The 21,097-nt window shown below is 32.9% G+C and overlaps 2 protein-coding genes across 2 annotated transcripts in view; both read right to left on the reverse strand.

Moving 5' to 3' along the window:
- The window catches only part of HELRODRAFT_108094 (hypothetical protein), a gene marked incomplete at its 5' end in the record, with an annotated part of 11,791 nt that extends 4,599 nt beyond the window's left edge, over positions 1–7,192 (reverse strand). The window contains 15 exons of the mRNA XM_009030747.1: positions 163–367; positions 817–878; positions 1,428–1,490; positions 2,140–2,259; positions 2,454–2,511; positions 3,025–3,114; positions 3,216–3,304; positions 3,801–3,926; positions 4,194–4,337; positions 4,790–4,879; positions 5,381–5,482; positions 5,697–5,862; positions 6,196–6,336; positions 6,713–6,806; positions 7,033–7,192. Coding sequence (XP_009028995.1) covers positions 163–367; positions 817–878; positions 1,428–1,490; positions 2,140–2,259; positions 2,454–2,511; positions 3,025–3,114; positions 3,216–3,304; positions 3,801–3,926; positions 4,194–4,337; positions 4,790–4,879; positions 5,381–5,482; positions 5,697–5,862; positions 6,196–6,336; positions 6,713–6,806; positions 7,033–7,192 — 1,710 coding nt within the window. The remainder of the gene's footprint in view (positions 1–162; positions 368–816; positions 879–1,427; positions 1,491–2,139; positions 2,260–2,453; positions 2,512–3,024; positions 3,115–3,215; positions 3,305–3,800; positions 3,927–4,193; positions 4,338–4,789; positions 4,880–5,380; positions 5,483–5,696; positions 5,863–6,195; positions 6,337–6,712; positions 6,807–7,032) is intronic.
- A 7,264-nt stretch (positions 7,193–14,456) lies between these two features.
- HELRODRAFT_164778 (hypothetical protein) lies at positions 14,457–17,406 on the reverse strand (the record flags this gene model as incomplete). The annotated part of the gene is made up of 4 exons (XM_009030748.1): positions 14,457–14,829; positions 14,885–15,084; positions 16,694–16,752; positions 17,181–17,406. The coding sequence occupies 4 exons, from the start codon at positions 17,404–17,406 to the stop codon at positions 14,457–14,459; spliced, it is 858 nt and encodes a 285-aa protein (XP_009028996.1).
- Between the last annotated feature and the right edge of the window lie 3,691 nt (positions 17,407–21,097).

Below are 21,097 nucleotides of genomic sequence, written 5' to 3' on the forward strand. Positions count from 1 at the left end.
GAATGAATGAACGAATGAATGTATGAACGAATAAATGAATGAATGAATGATGGAATGAATGAATAAATAAACGAATGATGGAATGAATGAATGAATGAATGAATGAATGAATGAATGAATGAAAGAACCAATTCATCAGCTAATTAACCAATTCAATCGAACAACCAATCCATCCATCAAACCAGTCGACCGCAAGAGGCAAACAAACAGACAGACGTGTATCTTGTCACACCATCCAGCGAAGTAATGAAAGGAGTCGATGGACATCCCGATGTGGGTCTTCAGGGCCAGGGTGTACACTGCCCCCGAATCTAGGCTCTCTAGTATCGCCAGTTCCTCTTTATGCTCGTCCATTAGTTCCGCCAATCTGATTGGTTGTGGTTGCATGGTTGAGATTGGTTGGTTGTGGTTGCATGGTTGTGATTGGTTGGTTGTGGTTGGTTGGTTGTGATTAGCTGGTTGTTTGTTTTCAGCCGAAATTGATAAACTGATTGTTCAAAAAATTCTTCAAACATTCCTTTTAAACATTTATTCAAATAAATAATCAAATAATAAATATAATCAAAAAATTAAATGGCCAATCAACCAACCATCTCTAATCATCCAGCCAACCAACCGACCGACCAACCAACCATCCAACCAACCAACCAACCGACCAACCAACCAGCCAGCCAACCAACCAACCAGCCAACCAACCAACCAGCCAACCAACCAACCAGCCAACCAACCTACCAACCAACCAACAAACCGATCAACCATCCATCCAACCAATCAACCATCCATCCAACCAACCGACCAACCAACCAACCGACCGACCTGTACATCAGCTTGCCTCTATCCCTGGCATTCATCTTTCCCCACTCGCCTTCGAATGCTTCCTGACGTACATGAACCAGATGAAAATTTTCAAATAAATTTTAAAGAAACGTACAGTCACACTGAACACACACATTTGAGAAGAAGTAGCGAAACATTCACTTGTGCTGGCCAATACACGCAGACAGATTTGTATAAAATGATGCTTGAAAGACCATTATTTATACAAATAAACTAATATACATATAAGCAAACATACATACAAACAAACATACATACAAACAAACAAACATACATACAAACCAACAAACAAACATACAAACAAACATACATACAAACAAACATACATACAGACAAACATACGTACATACAAACAAACATACAAACAAACATACATACAAACAAACATACATACAAACAAACATACAAACAAACATACAGACAGACAAACATACGTACATACAAACATACATACAAACATACAAAAAAACATACATACAAACATACATACAAACAAACATACATACAAACAAACATACAAACAAACATACATACAAACAAACAAACATACATACAAACAAACATACAAACAAACACCCAACCAGACTAACATTAGCAGCTTCAACGGCGTATTCAACGTCATCAACTGTGGCCTTTGCAATTTTGCAAATGACCTACATTTAAAATTCAAAATCAGGTCACGAGGTCAAGAGATTGCAAAGTGGACACAACTGAACTTACGTCCATACGTTAATAATTATGCTATTTTCTGTGACCTTATTCGCTTAGTCGTCATGCTTAATAGTAACTACAGGCATACAGTGGCGGGTCTGTTGCGAGGAGTTTTTTTTTTAATAGAAATCAGAAGAAGGGCCGTTTTTGTGTGTAAATAGACCAAAAATTGATCGTAATGAGCTGCCACATTATCACAAATTTTGCCCGCCGCCGTGAAAATTTAAAAAGTTGTCTTGACCCGCCACTGACTCCTACATTAACATTGTGATGACTGCAAAGACATCGTCGTCCTCTTCACAATTGTCGTTTCATTATATGCGTAAGAATGGAGGGTGAGTCGTGACACAAATTAATAATATCAAGATTTAAAATACTAACAAAATAAAACTGAGACAAATCAAATCTGGTATGAATTAAAAATCAGTGAAATGGCGTAGCGGTTGAGGATGTATTCCCCCATTTTGAGGTAACCCGATTCGAAGACATTCCCACGTGTCATTCATAAAAGTGTAAGATGGTGCGCGTTTGTGTGTGTGTGTGTGTGTTTAAGTCTGTCAGTCACCAACCAACATTTAAGCAAATGTTAACCTCTTCAGTAGCAGGATTGATGGTGTTGAAGGTGGAATTGTCAGATGAGTGGATGAACTCGTTGTTGATGAAGAGTTGGTGGGGGAATCTGATGGCACGATTGTTCACCATCATCTCGATCTGGTGGGTGGGGTGATGATGGTGAGGACGATAATAATGATGATGATGATGTGGGTGAGTGTAAGTGAGTGAGTGAGTGAGTGAGTGACTGAGTGAGTGACTGAGTGAGTGACTGAGTGAGTGACTGAGTGAGTGACTGAGTGAGTGACTGAGTGAGTGAGGGATTTTTGTGATGATGACTCAAATCAGCTCACCGAATCGTAAACAAATTCTTTCTCCAATGAGATGCCTCGATTTTTCATGACAACTAACCTGTAACCAATTCATTCATTTATTCATTCATTCATTCATTCATTCATTCATTCATTCATTCTCCTATCAAATTAACATTTCTTTTGTCAACGAAATTTGTTTATTTATAAAAAAAAATATACCTTACTCATTCAATCAATAATTAATTCGTTAATTCATTTATTTTTTATTCACTTATTAATTCACTTACTCATTCAATTAATCTATCCATCTATTAATCTACAAATAGCGCGCCAATCCATTCTTAATGTATTCATCATTGATTTTATATACATCGATCCATCCATCCATCGATCCATCCATCCATCGATCCATTCATCCATCTTTTCGTTCATTAACTAATCTATCTATCTATCCATTAATTAATTCATCAATTCATCTATCCATTTATCCATAAATTTATTAACTAATTAATCCATCCAACCATCTATCAATTCATTCATCAATTCATCCATGCATTCATCCAGCCGCAATCAAATCATCCATCGATTCATCCAAAATTCACTAATTCACTTGATGAATTCGTCGAAAGTGCTGTTCATGTACACGTCTGCATTCTGCAGGTCGACATTCGTTAGTTGACTTTTTATTTCTTCAACCAATCTAAGTGCATGCATTCACGTGAATTACAACGAATTATTGAAGATTATCATGAATTATTAGAGATTACAATGAATTCCACCACCACCATCAACAACAGCCACCTAACAACTTGCATGGATCCACCGCCAGATTTGAAAAAATCCGTTTCACTGTCAACATCACCAAGACTCAGAATTCTTCTCCACACACCCTTATTCAAAATTATAACAAATACAAACAATTAATAATGAAAACATTCTTTTATTATCATTTTTAAACATACATTGTAATTATAGAGTTAAAGTAATAAAACTAATAATGTTAATTATATAGATAACCTACAATGCTCGCCATACATTTTAAATGGGCACAAAGAGAAATAGAGTCAGCATTAAATTATGTTCAAATCGTGTTCCATATTATCACAGTAATAATAATGATAATAATAAAAATAATAATAAGAAGATCGATCTATTGAGTTTCGACCACCAAACAGTGTCTGAACCAGGGTAGCAACTAAAGCAAGAAAAACTCAAGATGTAGCTCTCCTACCATCTGAGCTAACTTGTCAACGCATATAATTAAAGCCGACCATGCAAAGATAACAACAAAAATCGAGGATTTTTTAAAGTTCAGTCATTCATACTAACTGAGTTATTCATACATAAAATAACCGCGAAAAGAAGTTAATGTGGGAAATATCCGACCTTGACATTTTGAACTATGACCTCTTCGTCTGAGGTCATTTCTATAGCGACGACTTCATCAACCTCACCAAATTTGTTGGCCTGGATCATTTTCCCACTCTCAAGTTGAAGTCTAGAGACAATGACCTGGAAATGTAAAAAAACAATCCCCATTCACTAATCATCATCACGTTCCAAACTCCCGCCATCAACCCGTAATTTCTAACCATCAACAACTATGATTTAGAAACATCACGGATTTCTAATCCTAAATTAGCAATCCCAAAATCATTCACAATCAACAATCTCCAGTCTCTAATAAATTATTTATCCTAAACTTTAATCCAAACGTTAACCCAATCCCTAAATCCTATTTAATCCCTAATCCGTGAATCATCCCAAATCCCTAATAACCGCTTTCCCGAAAGCATCGGGAATGACCATGCCCTCACTGGTGACGATGGCCTTCCTCCCGTCAGAGGCACCATCAATATCGAACTGGCGACCGCGTGTGGGAATTTTTTTCGTCCAAAGTTTCGATCCGAACAAAGAGATTTTCTGGATTTTTTTATGTCATATTTGAAATGGATTGTGGATTGATTTTTTGGTGGAAAACAATAAGGCCTTTTTAGTTTTCATTTCAATTACTATATACACGAAAGATTATGTCGAGGTCGTTGGGCGAAAATATGGACAGTGCGATAGCCTAATGGTTAAGGTGGCTGGCGCTGTTGTTGCAGTAACCGGGTACGAATGTTAAGTGACCCCCTCCTATCACATACAACATGTGTGCTGTTGGGATGGATGGATTGGATATATAAATAGAGTTACATGTTGAAGTTACGTGCTATGTGTGTGTGTGTGTGTGTGTGTGGGTTTGTGCGTGAGTGGGCACGCGGGTGTATGTGTGTGTGTGTTTGTTGTTGGAATTAATTTAAGAAGAAGTTAATTATTTTGAATAGTAATGATTATCATAATTATGGAAAATGAAAGAAATAGGCTCCTCCCACCTGCTCATTAATATTCATCCACGCTCCAGGAACAGTGTCACACCCCCTGATGAAATCGTGCATGCTCTCCGCTGCCAGGTTCAAATCCAACTTGAGTCGATTGAATTGTTGGATAATATTTTTGCATTCACTCGTTCATTTATTTATTCATTTGTTTATTCACTGGTTTGTTCGTTCGTTCGTTTGTTTGTTTGATTGTTCGTATATCCGTTCGTTCATTCATTCCGTTAAACGTTTTTTATACTTATTCATCCAAACAATCCTCAATTCAATCATTCATTCATTTATTCATTCATTCATTCATTCATTCATTCATTCATTCATTCATTCACAACTAAATCTAGCCATTCACGTTAAAGTTGTCTCATGAACGAATAAACAAATGAACGAACAAGACACAAACATCGAATGAACAAATGATTGAGAAAAGGAATAAACGAACAACTGAATGTATCAAGGGCGGATTAAAATGGAAAAAAGAATGAATGAATGAATAAATGAATGAGTGAATGAATGAACGAAAAAATGAATGAATGAATCAGTGAATGAATAAATGGGTAGATGAATAAATGAATGAATGAACGAATGAACCTTGGCCATCTCCTTCTTTAAGATTGGTTCGTAGGTTGCGCCATCTTCCGTCTGCTTGATGCTTGGCGCCTGACCTAAAGCTATCAGCTCAACTGCCTCACCCTGGTCACCATGGTGATGATGACGATGATGGTGATGATGATGGTAACGATGACGATGACGATGATTATCATCATCATAAATAAAACAAATTATAAATAAAGCAAATTATGATCATAAATAAAGCAAATTATGATCATAAATAAAGCAAATTACCGTCATAAATAATGTTAAATAATTATCACTTTCAATTTAAAAACAACCACAATGTACCCACAACAGCTTTTACGCCTTCTGGATATAAAAATCTGTTGTAGAGCGAGTCGACGCTGTCGTTTTGTTCAACAGTGCAAGATTTCTGCAAGAGTATGGGGCCAGTGTCTAGGCCGTCGTCTGCCCAAAATACCGTCAGACCTGCCTTTTTGTCTCCGTGTATTAGGGTCCTTGGGTTGGGTATATATCATCGTTGTCATCGTCTTCATCATCGTCGTCGTCTTAGCCATCAGCATCATTTTTGTTATCATCAACAACAACATCACCATCATCAATCAATGTTGTGATAGTAAATAAAATGATGTTTTATCATGAAATGAAAGAAAATATTAAGGAGTTAGGATCATGATGAAGATGATGGTGGTCAAATGATAAGAATAATTCATAAAAACTTTTCATCACGGCGTCATCATCACCAAGTATCATATCATTATATCACGTCTCATCTTGTATCATATCGCCACAACACTATCACACCATCATTGCCACATCGTCACAATAACCAATTGATAGCAGAAGCTCCTCTATGCCTTGGAAGAATGGACGGATGGTAGATGATGGATTGGTGCTTCGGATGGGTGATCACTTCCATTGGAATGAACTGACTGCAGTAGGGCAAGACGTTCAAGTCAGCATCCAAGGATCTAATGCGATGGTGGTCAAATGGTGATGAAATGATGTGATGGTGATGAAATGATGTGATGATGATCAAAAGATGATGAAATGAAATTTAACGTACAAACGATAAAAAGACAAATAGAAATCCATGAAATTGATGATTCTAAATAATATCCACCACAAAAATGGGGCAAAAATTTGTTTCGAGCAGACAAGCACAAGAAAAATATAATAATGACAATTACAACTTTTAGCTAAATTAGAGAAATGAAAAAAAAACTACCGTAACGTCTTATGTAAAATTAGAAAGTTCTTTATACTTGAAAGAGGACATCAATTACTATAAAATAAACTTTTATGTTAAATAAATTTCAAAAAAGAAATAAAAATGAAATTTCCAACTTGTAGGTCTCCATGACCTCAGGTAGCACCACTCCCTTGTTCCTCCACCTGGCAAACTTAAACACCGACACTCCATCCGTCTGGCCGATCTGAGCTGATATGATGAAGAAGATGACGATAATGACAATGTGAAGATGACGACCACACACACAGACACACACACAAATACACACACAGACAGATACACACACAGACACACAGACACTGACCAAATGGATCTTGCTTCCCTTTAACATCCGCACACTAACTCACACACACAGACATACACACAGACACACACTCACACAGACAGACAGACAGACACACACACAGACACTGACCAAGCGGATCTTGCTTCCCTTTAACATCCGGAATGGTGAATATCCCGACGACTCGGTGTCCATTCTTCCTCAGCAGCTTGTACACTTCGACAGCAAACTGACTCTGCCCGATGATCGCCACTTTCAAGCCTTCCTTGTATTCCTTTGTGTGGTTGAACATATTTATGTGTGGTTGTGCTAGTAGGTTTGCTTGCATGTGTGTATATATCTGTCGGTACGTGTGCTTCAAGTTATTCATTGTATTTTTTTACATTTTGTTTGTGTGCGTGTTGATGAATGTCAGTGTACATCTATGAATTTGTAGTACAAATTTTGAATTTAAGGTTTAAGAAAAATGCCCTTTGTTCTTTTCGGTGTATATGTGTTTATATGTTGAACTAGGTGCATGTTGATGTGTATATGATCCGTGTGTGCGCGCGTTTGTTTCATGTGTGTGTTTGTGTGTGTCACGCCCCATATGTGTGTCTGTGTATGTGCTTCTATTTTTTTTTAAATTCCTCATGTGTCGTCATTCACTTCCTTGTCCAACTATGCAATTGTAATGTGTAATTTTTCAGAGGTATTTCAGTGTGTCCGAATTTTCGGTTTATTACGTATGCAAGTATATCAGCATGTAATTGTTTGTGTGTGTGTATGTGTGTCTGTGTGCGTGCGTGTGTGAGTGAATGTTTGTGTCTGTGCGTGTGTGAGTGAAGGTGTGTGTTTTTATGTTAGCTTCACACAATCATTCATTAGCCGTCCATCTGTAGCATAGAATATATATATATATATATACATTTCAATTGATATCACAGACATACTATATTGCGAGTACAAAGTGTTACATGTTTTGCATGTTCGTAAAAACCCATAGTCATAGCAAGTGTAATGTAAATAAAATATAATCCACATAATGATCAGGTCAGATGATAGTTGTGGGGATAAAACTAGCTGCCTTCAAGTTAACAACTACTCCAAAAACGTGTATCCCGTAATTTTTACTTCATTTTTGTTATTTTTTTTCGAAAAATGAATGAAAATATATATGAATAAATGAATGAAAAAATTATTAAATAAATAATATTAAACTGTATTATTAACAGTTTATTAATGACCATTTTAGATCCAAACAAAATTTAACTGAAAACTTAACAAAATAATTTACTACAATTCCTTATATCAAATAACGCTATAAATTAAATATACATACATATGCGTCACATAAAACTCGTAACATGTATATAACCACAACACACACACACACACACACACACACACACACACACACACATATATATATATATATATAACAAAAGTACAAAAATCAACTGACGTAAATTAAAAACAACACACACACACACACACATACATACAAACACATAATTAGAGGGCTTCATTTCCTCTTCTTCCAGGGTATCCACAACCTTAAATCCAGCTCTGAGAAGATCACTAGTACCTTGTAACACACTCATGCAGTACCGATCTATCATCTTGGTAGATGATAGATATATGGATATCTTGATAGATGATATTCACATATATTTAAGTTTAGTATTGTTTTGTTTCTGCTGTGTTGATTTGATACATTGAACTTTATGATGACGATGATAGTTATTTACATGGAAGAGATGATGACAGTTGAACTTTGAACTCTAAACTATGCCCTTGCTGTTTGTAAATAATATGAAGTCGCATTAAAATTATCTAAACATAATAACGAGAAAGATAGGAAAAATTAATAATAATAATAAAATAATAATATCAATAATAAAATAATAATAATAATAATAAAATAATAATAATAAAATAATAATAATAATAATAAAATAATAATAATAAAATAATAATAATAAAATAATAATAATAATAATAAAATAATAATAATAATAATAAAATAATAATATCAATAATAATAATGATGATAATTGTAGTGGTAGTAGATGTATTTGTTGTTGTTGTTGCAATAGTGGTCAGGGTTGTTGGCAATACCCAGAAACTATATTACCAATACGCAATAAAGCAGGGGTAAGCAAACTTCGGCCAGCCAGACATTATGACCAAAAAAGCCACAAATCTTAAAAAATTCTCCCCCGGGTCGAAAAAATTCGCTATTTAAGTACATATGCGGCCCTTCAAAGATAAAATAGTTTTCAATGCGGCCCTCACAGCAAAATGTTTGCCCACCCCTGCTTTTTAAATGTATTGTCTGTACCAACACCGATTTTTGAAGTTTTGCCGGCAATATAAAATGTTTTAAACGGCCGTAGTAGTAGGAGAAGTCGCGACAGCAGTAGTAACAGTAGTAGCCATAGTTTTTGAGTGGCATCAGTTGTTCAGCGGTAGCAAAAGGTAGCACGCAGCATAACAATAGAGTTCAAATTGTCTCTTCAGTTCCGAAAGCAGCTAGGCATTTAGAAATTCCTAGCAGTTGTGGTAGTGTCTCTAAACTATCATTCCGAAAAATGAATGAAATCATTTGAAGACTTTAACTTTTTTTCTCATTATTATTATTATTTTGGTTGTTGTTACTTGGGCTATTATTATTATTTTATTATTATTATTATTATTGTTGTTGTTGTTATTATTATTATTATTACTATTATTATTATCGTCATTGTTATCATCACAATTGTCATTACCATCCTCTCCGTCATCATCATCATCATCTTCATCATCATCATCATCATCATCATCATCATCATCATCATAATATCATCATTACCACCATTATCACCACCATCATCATCGTTATCATCATCATCACCATCACCCTCGTCGTCATCACATCATGAGATAAAATTATGACTTTTAATGTTGCATATCAGAATGATTGAAACCTAAAGGAATATATCAAACGCTGATGAAGTTAAACATCATGTAACTTTTTAAAACTTCTTCGCATAAATGAAAAAATATATCAGAGAAATATGATCTGTTTAGAAACAGATTATTAATTATACAGTTATACATACGTGTGTGTTTGTGTGTATTTGTGTGTGTATGTGTGTGTGCGTGTGTGTGTGTGTGCGTGTGCGTGCCATGTTCTAATCATCATCGCTACTACATCGATCAAAACTTTCATCATCATTGTCTGCATCATCATCATCGTCATAAGTATTATCATCATCTTAGCCACCATCATATCATTGACGACGATGATGATGATCATGATGATTAGATGATGATGACATCATCATCATTATCGTCGTCGTCACGCTATCAGCCACATCATCACCACCGTTATCATCACCATCGTTATCATCACCACCGTTATCATCACCATCGTTATCATCACCATCGTCGTCGTCGTCGTCAGCATCTTTGCAATGCAACAATAGTTACTCATTTCTGCTATAACCTTTGAATTGAAAAGTGAATTAATTAGACACTATATGTAGTATATATATATATATATATATATATATATATGTATATATATATGTGTGTGTGTGTGTGTGTGTGTGTGCGTGTTGGAAGGAGACCATATTTTAAGCAGTATTTTATGAATTATACATTAATCAATTTTAAGTTTGTCTTTTCAATTTATCTTACCAAATATATATATATATATATATATGGGTGTGTGCGTCCGCGCGCGCGCGCGCGTGTGTGTGTGTGTTATACGTTTACAAACATTTGTATTCATTTTTATATAAGATCTAACTAAACAATATCCATCCTATCTGTAAATTTATATTTAAAGCAACAAGAAAATGATGCTAAAAATAAATGCAATGAGATAATATGAGCCTAGCAGTGAAATGTGATAATGTGGTTATTATTTATTGATTATTTCAGTGTATATGCTGTATGTATGTGTAATTAAATATGTGTATGTGTTTAATATGTGTATGTGTGTGTAATATGTGTATGTGTTGAATATGTATATGTGTTTAATATGTGTATGTGTTTAATATGTGTATGTGTTTAATATGTGTATGTGTGTGTAATATGTGTTTGTGTATGTGTTTTTGATATGATTGATCAATCAACTATCTATACTATTATTATACAGTATACGAGTTTAAATAGTTAATTGGTTTAGTTATTATAATCTAGTTGGATTAAAATTTTTCTATTTTCCAAAAAATGAAAAAAAAACTTATAAAAAGATAGCATAATAACAATAAAATAAAATAATAATAATAATAAAATAATAATAATCTAACAATAATCTAACATTTTCAGTTGTGTAACTGGCGGGCATTTTGTCTCTAGATCTTAAAAAAACTTCCAGGCCAGGCAGGCAAATGGGGCGTTGTTTAAAAGTCAACCTCACAAAAAACCGTCAAAAACCCATCAAGCAAGTTGATGACATAAACTGGCCGACAACCAATCCGGTCTGAATATTACAATGGCCCAGTTTGAAAAAACAAAACTTTTATATACAATATCCAGCTTTAACATTTATATACAAATAATAAACCACCTATAGCATGTACTGTGAAATGAATATATAGCATACACTCTGGATATATTACGTTCAGCTACGCGTAGATAGAGACACATTCAAAGCCAGCATTCGACAGCCTAGTTTTTAAATCTTGTGGTTCAATTTAATGCATCATTTGCTGCGTGTGTGTGTGTATGTGTGCATTTGGGTGTATTTGTTTGTATGTCTGTGTACGTGTGTGTTTGTGTATGGTGAGAAATTGATATTAATATTACTAATATAAAGATATACTGGTGTTTCGATAGCTACTTTTTACTGCACGTAAATAGACAGGCAGACATCACACACAATTATTGACTCACTTGTCTGAATTAATGAATGATCGATTGTTCAGTCATTAATTCGTCTACTCTCTCTTTCAAATATAGTTATTCGTCCGTATATAGGCGGAATAATTGCCCATCATTTTAGTTTGGTCATTTATTTCGTTAATTTATAATAATAATAATAAATAATAATAATGTAATTTAAGAGTGCCCTATGCATAGCGTCAGAGGGGCCCGAATAAACGAATGTCAGCACGGCCGCCAAAGGCCTGCTCAAACAGACGCCGATTCAATAGAGCAAATAATGTAATGTACATATTCTGAAGAGAGCAGAAGTTTGAGAGTTTGAAAGTTAGAGACGGATCAAGAGTAATGCCCTAGAAGTTTAAGACTTGTTGATTCAGACAGGCTTGATCCAGCAATTGTAACGTTGGAGGCTGGAGATCAACCCTTCATTCGTTCATTTCTTCAGTTCATGCATTCATTCACCATTCATTTATTCATTCATGTACGAGTATTTAACTTTATAACGACAGAATGAGAACAACACCGGTCTAGCAACTACCAAATATTTTTCCTTCACTTTTTCCTCACAATAAATTATGCCCATGCAAAATAAAGACAAGCAAATTTTAATGAAAAAAAAATTATAATCGTAATAAACTACCTACTACTACTACTACAACTACTACTACAACAACAACAACAACTACTACTACTACTACTACTACTACTACTAGTAGTAGTAGTAGTAGTAGTAGTAGTACTACTACAACAACTACTACTACTACTTTATTATTATTACTACTGCTGCTACTACTACTACGACTACTACTATAACAAATAATAATAATAATAATAAATAGCAGTAATAATAATAACAATAATAATAATAATAGACATCGATGTAACGTAAAAAAGTATTGTTACTACATTACTACTAACTAATTAAGCTGGCAGGTGTTAATGCAACCAAGCAGACGAACACACATTTCAGGAATAAGTTAGTAAAAATTTTGAGAAATCCATCAACTGGTAAATGTATCAAGTCCATCCTAACAATAAATTACTAATTACTAACCTATAAGTGTAGTTAATAATACTATGGTATAAAGACAATGATGTAATGAATTAATTAATGAATAAATAAATTAAAAGCAACATGGAGAAGAGGGCAAACATAAAGACGATAACAGTCGATAAATGTTAATAATAATAATATATATAATAATATTATTTATAATTTAATTATACAAAATTAAAAATGATAGACATAGCGAATAATATTTACATCGTCAATGTATATAATAAAAAAATAAAAAAGTGAATGAATGAATGAAACAATCAATCAGTCATTCGATTGATCGATCGATCAATCAATCAACCAACCAACCAACCAGCCAACCAGCCCACCAACCAACCAACTAACCAACCAACCAATCAACCAACCAACCAACCAACCAATCAACCAATCAATCATCGAATAAACAAATGAATGAATGAATGAACAAAAGAAACAATAAGCAAGGCCCCCTCCCATAATGATATGTTCATCAAATATGGCCCGCCCTAAAATTAATTGGTGCACATGTATGAATTAGATGTAGATACAACACTGAGTGGCTAAGTAGTAGCACACGGATTAGGCAAAGAGTTTAGTGTAAATTTTTTATACAATAACTCGTTTGAGGAAAAAAAGAAAATTATTTTATACAAATTATGGGAAAAGGTATAAAAACTCGATAAAACCCAATTTAAGACACTTTTGTAATTATATGTGAGCGTGTGTACGTGCGTGCGTGTTGTGTGTGTGCGCGTGTGTGTGTGATCATCGTCTTCAAACCGTTTTCAAAATCATCCTCATCAGCAGCAGCAGTAATAATTTTAAAGAAGCAGCATAATTAATTAAAAATTGAAAATAAAATTTCTGAAAGATGTTTAAAATCAAAAATAAAATTAAACACAAAAATAAAGTTCAAGAAGCGCTAAAAATTGAAACCCAAACTCACTGCACGAATCGACTAGCGGATGATAAAACAACCACATACGAACACAAACACACGCATACATACGAACACAAACAAACGCACACACACACACACACACACACACACACACACACACACACACACAGAACAATAAGATACTGGCCATTTCTAAAAAAATTAATGAATTCTAATGAATGATGTATTTCTTCACCGTAAAACAACGTACCCCTTAGATTGCAGAAAAAAAAGTTAAACTAAAAACAACTGAGCGACTGATTTTGAAACCATTTCATTAATGAATGAAAGAACGAAAAAACAAACGAATGAATAAATGAATGAATGAATGAATGAATGAATGAATGAATGAATGAATGAATGAATGAATGAATGAATGAATGAATGAATAAATGAATGAATAAATGTATGAATGAATGAATGAATGAATGAAGGAATGAATGAACGAACGAACAAATGAAATAATAGCTGAGTTAATGAATAAATAAACGAACTAATTAAAGAAAAAATAAATATATCTGCTAAAAATTTCAAATCATAAAAAATATATAAACATTCGCATAATATACAAATAAATATTCGGTGAAATAATTAAAACATCGAGCCCAAGAACAACTTTCTTGGAAACTTTTCTTTCGCTCTCAAACTTAACTGTGAAAGAAGACTTTCAATTTCGGCAAAAAATTCACCGTATGTAAATTACATCAAATGAAAAGGGCCTCTCTAGAAGTATGGATCCAAAATGATCCTACACTTCTCAACAGTCCACAACATGGTGACGTTGGCAGGGATGGCCCTCATGAGACACGGGGAGAACCCTTTGAAGAACCTCCTCCAGCCCCCTTCCTCCAGGTACAATCTTCTGGCACAGTCAACAACACCCTTGAACTTTCTCTGTTTTTTGTCCGACTCGTCGGATTGCAAGGTGGACTTGATGACGTCAATGGGGTAGGTGATGACCCAGTACAGCGTACCCCCCGTTGCTGCGGCGATGAAGATGCACCAGGTTGGAGGGTTGGCCACGGACATGTTCGAAGGGGTGAGGACAGTTTTCAAGACTTCGTAGAAACCTACGCTCATTAAGGATTTATTTATTCTTGAAATTTGTGACTGTACGATAAATTTGAATCAATAAAACTTAAATAGAGCACCCGATAACTCCCCACAACTCCTCACCGAAATAAGCGGCGCACCCTGGCGTGTCTCTCATGATGGTTGGTATGAGCCCCTGGAAGAGGGCCTTGACACCGTGGGTCTTCGTGATGACGTAACCAGCATGGAAGACGTTCCTGTACTGTACGATCCCTCCGCTCTTCGCCCGGATTATTTGGATCTGCATTTTGGTCTTCAGCTGTCGTAGTGGAAGTATAAAGTTGACCGTAATGCGTGCATTGAGTTCAAAGTTCACGTTCAGATCATCACGTAGAATTTCTTATCGGTATTATCATTCGACTGAGACAAACAGGCTTTCAAATAACAACTTCAACTGGTTTTTTTACCATAATTCGTTATGCAATTTTCAATAAGTGTGTGTGTGTGTTTGTGTGGTGTGTATGTGTGCGGTGAGTTGTTGTTGGTACTTCTAAAAAGTAAATTACGATATTTATGGATGTAATAATATTAATAATAATTATGAATTTTATATTGAATTTTCCTTATCAATGGTAGTTTAAATTACACTACATTGTCAAGAGTGCTTGCTATTCATAAGACGGAGAGTATCGGATTTATTATACAGTCTGTCAATTGACATCAGGCTATTCACAGGTTGAGAGATTTGCTTATTTACTTTCAGTTTGAGAAAACATATTTTTTGTTACATAACAACCAAGCACTCGTGGTTGTTAAAAGAGAGATAGAATAATAAACAAATGAACGTATGAATGAGTGAGTGAGTGAGTGAGTGGATGGATGGATGAATGAATGAATGAATGAATGAATGAATGCATGAATGAATGAATGAATGAATGAATGAATGAATGAATGAATGAATGAATGAATGAATGAATGAATGAACCAATCCTATTGAAAAGATGAATGATCGACTGAAAACTTTAAAAACCACTAAACCATTATCAAAGATGCTAACTAAAAATAAATATTTGAAAAAACAAATATTATATTAACAAATATTAAACTAAATTCAATCCCCAACCAACCAGATCAATGGGTGCCTCGACGAACCCGGCCACGAACCCTGTACATGCCCCAGCAAGAAAATATTCCGGATTCGTTAACCTTTGACCCAACCTATTTTACCTGCTATTAGGGCTTGAAACTGTGGGTAGAAAGTTGCGTTACAATAGTAATAGTAATAATTATAATTATAATAATAACAACAATAATAAAAACAACAACAACAATATTAATAATAATAAAACAACAAAAGTTTAATGTCAACAGAGTGCCAAATTCTAATCTCTTGATAAATAAATGATCGAATACTATTTTAAGAATTGACAATGAATCTACGTCCAACATGTAAATTTAATTATTTGAAACTTCAATATGAAAAAATATGTCAATCAAGCAAATATGAGAGATATATATATCTACATGTTACTGACATAAAAATTAGTTACATAATGTGCACAGTTTTTTGGCATAAAAGTTTAATTATAACTAGAGAATAGCATGCAAGCAGTTTTGCATTTGACAGAGCTGCATTGTAAAGAATAAAAAAAAAATTGTTTATTTCAGTTTTTCAGTTTTATAGTAGTTGTTTGTGATTAATTTGGTTTCGACTGTTGTATAAGGAAGCCCAATGAGTTAAACTTTGGATCTCCTGCTTCTATTTCAGACAAATAAAAAATCATTGGAATTGAAATGAATGAATGTAATATCTATTATAATAGCACGTCCTACCTCGGGAAACCGGGTCTCTGGACGCAAAACGAAGATTGATTGATTGATCTATTATAATAGCATGATTACTATAGTTATAATAGTTTGGGAGGTACCTGGTAGAAACTTGTGAAAAGAGTTGCTCTGAAGAACATTTGTCCAACAATTGGTGAACCTATGTTTGTTAATTAATTTGATTATTCATCATTAATATAATTAATTAATTAACTAGATAATTAGGCATTTTATTTATCTATCTATTCATCAATTAATTTATTTTTTATTAAAATAGTTGTATGGTTATTAATTTATTTAGGAATAAATCCAATTTTTTATTCATTTATAAAAAGATATCAATAGTAATATCTAAGTATCATTATAGTATATCTTATTATCATTATAGTATATCTAACTATCATTATAGTATATCTAACTATCATTATAGTATATCTAACTAACATTATATTATATCTAAGTATCAATATAGTATATCAAAGTATCATTATAGTATATCTAAGTACCATTATAGTATATCTAAGTATCATAGTACATCTAAGTAGTACTGTACTGAAAAAAGTTAAATTTGTGAAAACATGAACTGACCAACTCCCTTGTAGAGACCACCAATACCTTCCCATTTCAAGGTTTTCATGAAACAATCGATCAACCCATTATAAATCGGAGCATGAACTGGCTGAGTCTGTAGTCGAACCTTCAACGTGTCGAACGGGTGTCCAACTATGCACCCAGCTATGCCAGATATCGTCCCTGATACTGAATTCTTGGCTGTCCTTCTTGCAAAAGACATGTCAGATTGTTGGCTCGTCATTTTTTGTAGCTGATTTGTTGAGGAGATGATGAAGAAAAATATCTGTCACACAGTGATGTTTTCTAAGAAGATGTAAATGAATTGAATGAAGATTGAAGAATTTGAAGTTTAAACCACTGATCAAAGTTTTAAAAGATTTTTCTAATTAATATCTTTTATGAGTTATGACTTGTGAGTAACTAAAAAAAACTTACAGAAGAGTATGATTAATTCAACAGACATAACTTAAATATACTCCAGACACACAAAATAACTTGCATTAATTTTTTCACAAAATTAACAGAAAGTTACAAAATAAAAACATTATGAATGTAATATAGGTTTTAATGTTTATGTTTATTATCCTTCATTTGTATTTTATAATTTTATGAAATAAACTACAAAGATTAATTTTTAAAATACTAAAATATATAAAATGAACAAGTTTAACCTTAACTTTTAAAATAATCTAGGCAAAAAAAGCTTGTTTGTTTACCAAGCGAAATTGCAAAATAATGAATTAATTTAATTTAAAATACAATAGTGGTCTAAAATTTTCCCATACATAAATATATAAACCAAATTTGCAATACTTCACTTTCACATATAAAATAAAATACTAGCAAGACAATAAACAGACTCTTAACCTTTGAAAAAATATATGGCTCTCCTCAACATCCCACAACCAACCAACTCAAGAAATTTCTCAAGAAACGAGGGAAATATTAAAAAATCAACAAAATGACATTCAAATCTAATTATTACATATCATTAATCAATCACCGAGACACCAAAATATCAACTTTTGAATGATTAAAGTTTAATCTTTCTAACCTAAAACCTCAAATCTTCTCAAGGTCTGTTACGTAAATATATATACATACGGCCCGTATATCGTTCATTTGCAATACAACACAACATCTAAAAAACAAAAAGTTTAATACACCACAAATTAGCATGCTATGTATAATATGTACCTATATATAATCATACCTATATCATATATCATATATTTATATATATTATATAATACTCAACTGATATATGATATATAAGTACTGATACTGATATATATATATCTCTTTATATATATATAACTAAGTATCATATTGTATAGAATCTATGTATCATATATAGACACAATTAAAATCAGCAGTAACGAATGATATAGTACCTTGTATTATAAATACGAAAAAATATAATTTCACTCAATGATAACGAATTCACTTTATTAATTTTACTATCAAACTAAGTTTATTACGTTTGCAATAATATTCAATGAGTTTCTATTTCTATACAACCGGCCAATATTCTTCATATTTGGTATTCATATTTTGTCTATTTAGGTCATCTTTGTTTAGTAAGTTCAGTTATTATTATTTCTATTAATAATAATATCCTTATTTACTATTCTCATCATCACTTATATATTGATTATATTATAGATTAAAAAAAACAAAGATTTGATAAAGATGAAATCAATAATGATCGCCCGGTATCAAATCTAATGTTCCTTTCAAAATTGATTGAACGTGTAGTTGCAATGCAGTTTGTTTCCATATTCGAATGTACATAATTTTTTGCTACCTCTAAAATCTAGTGATCGAAAGTTTCACTCCACCACAGCGAAACAGCACCTGTTGATGTGACTGACGTCTTACTAGTTTGAATCCGTGGAATAGAATAATGTTTAACTTCTTGCTCATCTTCATATGAGGGCAGCATTTGATTGTGTTGGTCACAAATTACCTGCTAATAAAAGAAAAATTGAAAAGAAAAACCAATGCCAACAATTCGGTAGAATTCATACAATTCAGTATATATATATATACACATATATGTGTATATATAGCTAACTAACTAACAGTTAACTAACGTCGAACATGCTATATATATATATATATATATATATATATATATATATTTATATACATATTGTACATACATGCATACATACATACATATATATCTCGATTATATACTTTTTTATTGAAAGTTTACGTTTAGACTTTTAAATTAACTTCTAATTAATTAACCCAAGAATTAATTATTTCTATGCATCACTGCAAATAACAATGTCTTCCATTCCATTAAAGTCTGTCGTTGAATTCCATTACATTCACTCCCTGTTCTTACTTTTTCCAAAGGCTTTTTTGATATAAAATACGATTCTCTTACCGTAAGACTCAAAGTTTAAACTTGCAAACTGAAATTCAAAAAATATAATGCAACTACAAAATCTGTATTCATTTATAAATTTTAGATACGTCAAATTTTTAGGTATGGAGTAGTTGCTGACTGATTAAGTAATTTTTATTAGTCAACTTTTTGAAAAATTTGACTAATTAAAATTTAATTTTAATCGCCATGGCTGAACCTAGTGAAAAAATAATAAATTAAAAAAATTATAAATCCTTCATTATTTTTATAATTTTAAAATATTAAATTTACCAAAAAAAATTTACAATTATAGATTACAATTTTTGTATTATAAATTTTTATAAACTTTGTTTTGAGATATAAATATACATTCACCACAAACAATAAAACTTGCTTTTTTAATGATTTATATCAAAGTATCCCGTTGAAAGATATAAGCCGTTTTAAAATCTTTATCTGGGTTAAACTTTGAATCCGTGTCCGTTGCGGAGCTAACGCGAAAATTGATAATTTGGGAATTGGACTTGAAAGAGATTGGATCATCGACTTTTTCTTTCTTATAAGTAGATGAAATAACATTGCATAATAACATGACAAAGTTTAAAGCGATTCAGTAGATTAGCATCTGTGTAAGAACCACTACAAAACAAATGCCCTAGCATCCTAGCTCTCCTATCCTGATTTTAAAAATTTTGATTGAATCCACTGAAACAATTTCATCGCCAGCTCGTTCCAGGCGTTTACCACCCTGCTGCTGAAAAATCTTTGCTTTGTTGGATTTTTTGTCTTCTTGAAGAGCTTGTATCTATAACCTCTTAATCTTTTCCTCTTTTCTAGTTGAAAAAACCTGGAGAACGGTGTTTCTTCTTTTCCAGTTATTAACTTGTATGTCTGAATCCTCTCCAGTCTAGTGTTGTTAATCCGCATTCTTTTAGTTCTTTTAGTCTATCCCTATACAAATGGGGGAATGGATAGTAAAAATTGAATTGTGTCGATGGTAGAAAATGAAAATGGTGAAGCCGATGATAACGAAAATGACATCATTTATTTTTTTCCTTTGTTCACTCATATAAACATTTTCATCATTTCTGATGAGTAGAAGAAGTGGCGAAAATGATACCTATATCAATCTTTTCAAAATATTGGCAAAGTTATTTTTAAATGAATAACGAGATGGTAATTAAATAAATAAAAATATTTTTTTAATTAAATTTGTTTTTTCATTTCAAGGGTATTTGTATTTATGACATATACAGATAGGCTGCGTGTGTCTGTCGTTCTATGAGGCGAGTACACGAGTGAGCTTTAACCTTTTAACATGAGAATGACCTTTAACTTTTTAACCTTTGAATGAGTGTTTGACTTTTGCATACTACGAGGCATATCGAGTTTAGCGCTAATGGAATGATGACCAGCAAGAACAATAGGAATTAATCCTCGTTTATAGCCTCCATCAGTTATAGGTCGGACTTTTTTATTCCATTCATCAGTTTCCATTCATCAGTTTCCATTCATCAGTTTCCATTCATCAGTTTCTATTCAGAACGATAGG

Source organism: Helobdella robusta, assembly GCF_000326865.2.
Source record: "Helobdella robusta unplaced genomic scaffold HELROscaffold_7, whole genome shotgun sequence".
Taxonomy (NCBI): domain Eukaryota; kingdom Metazoa; phylum Annelida; class Clitellata; order Rhynchobdellida; family Glossiphoniidae; genus Helobdella; species Helobdella robusta.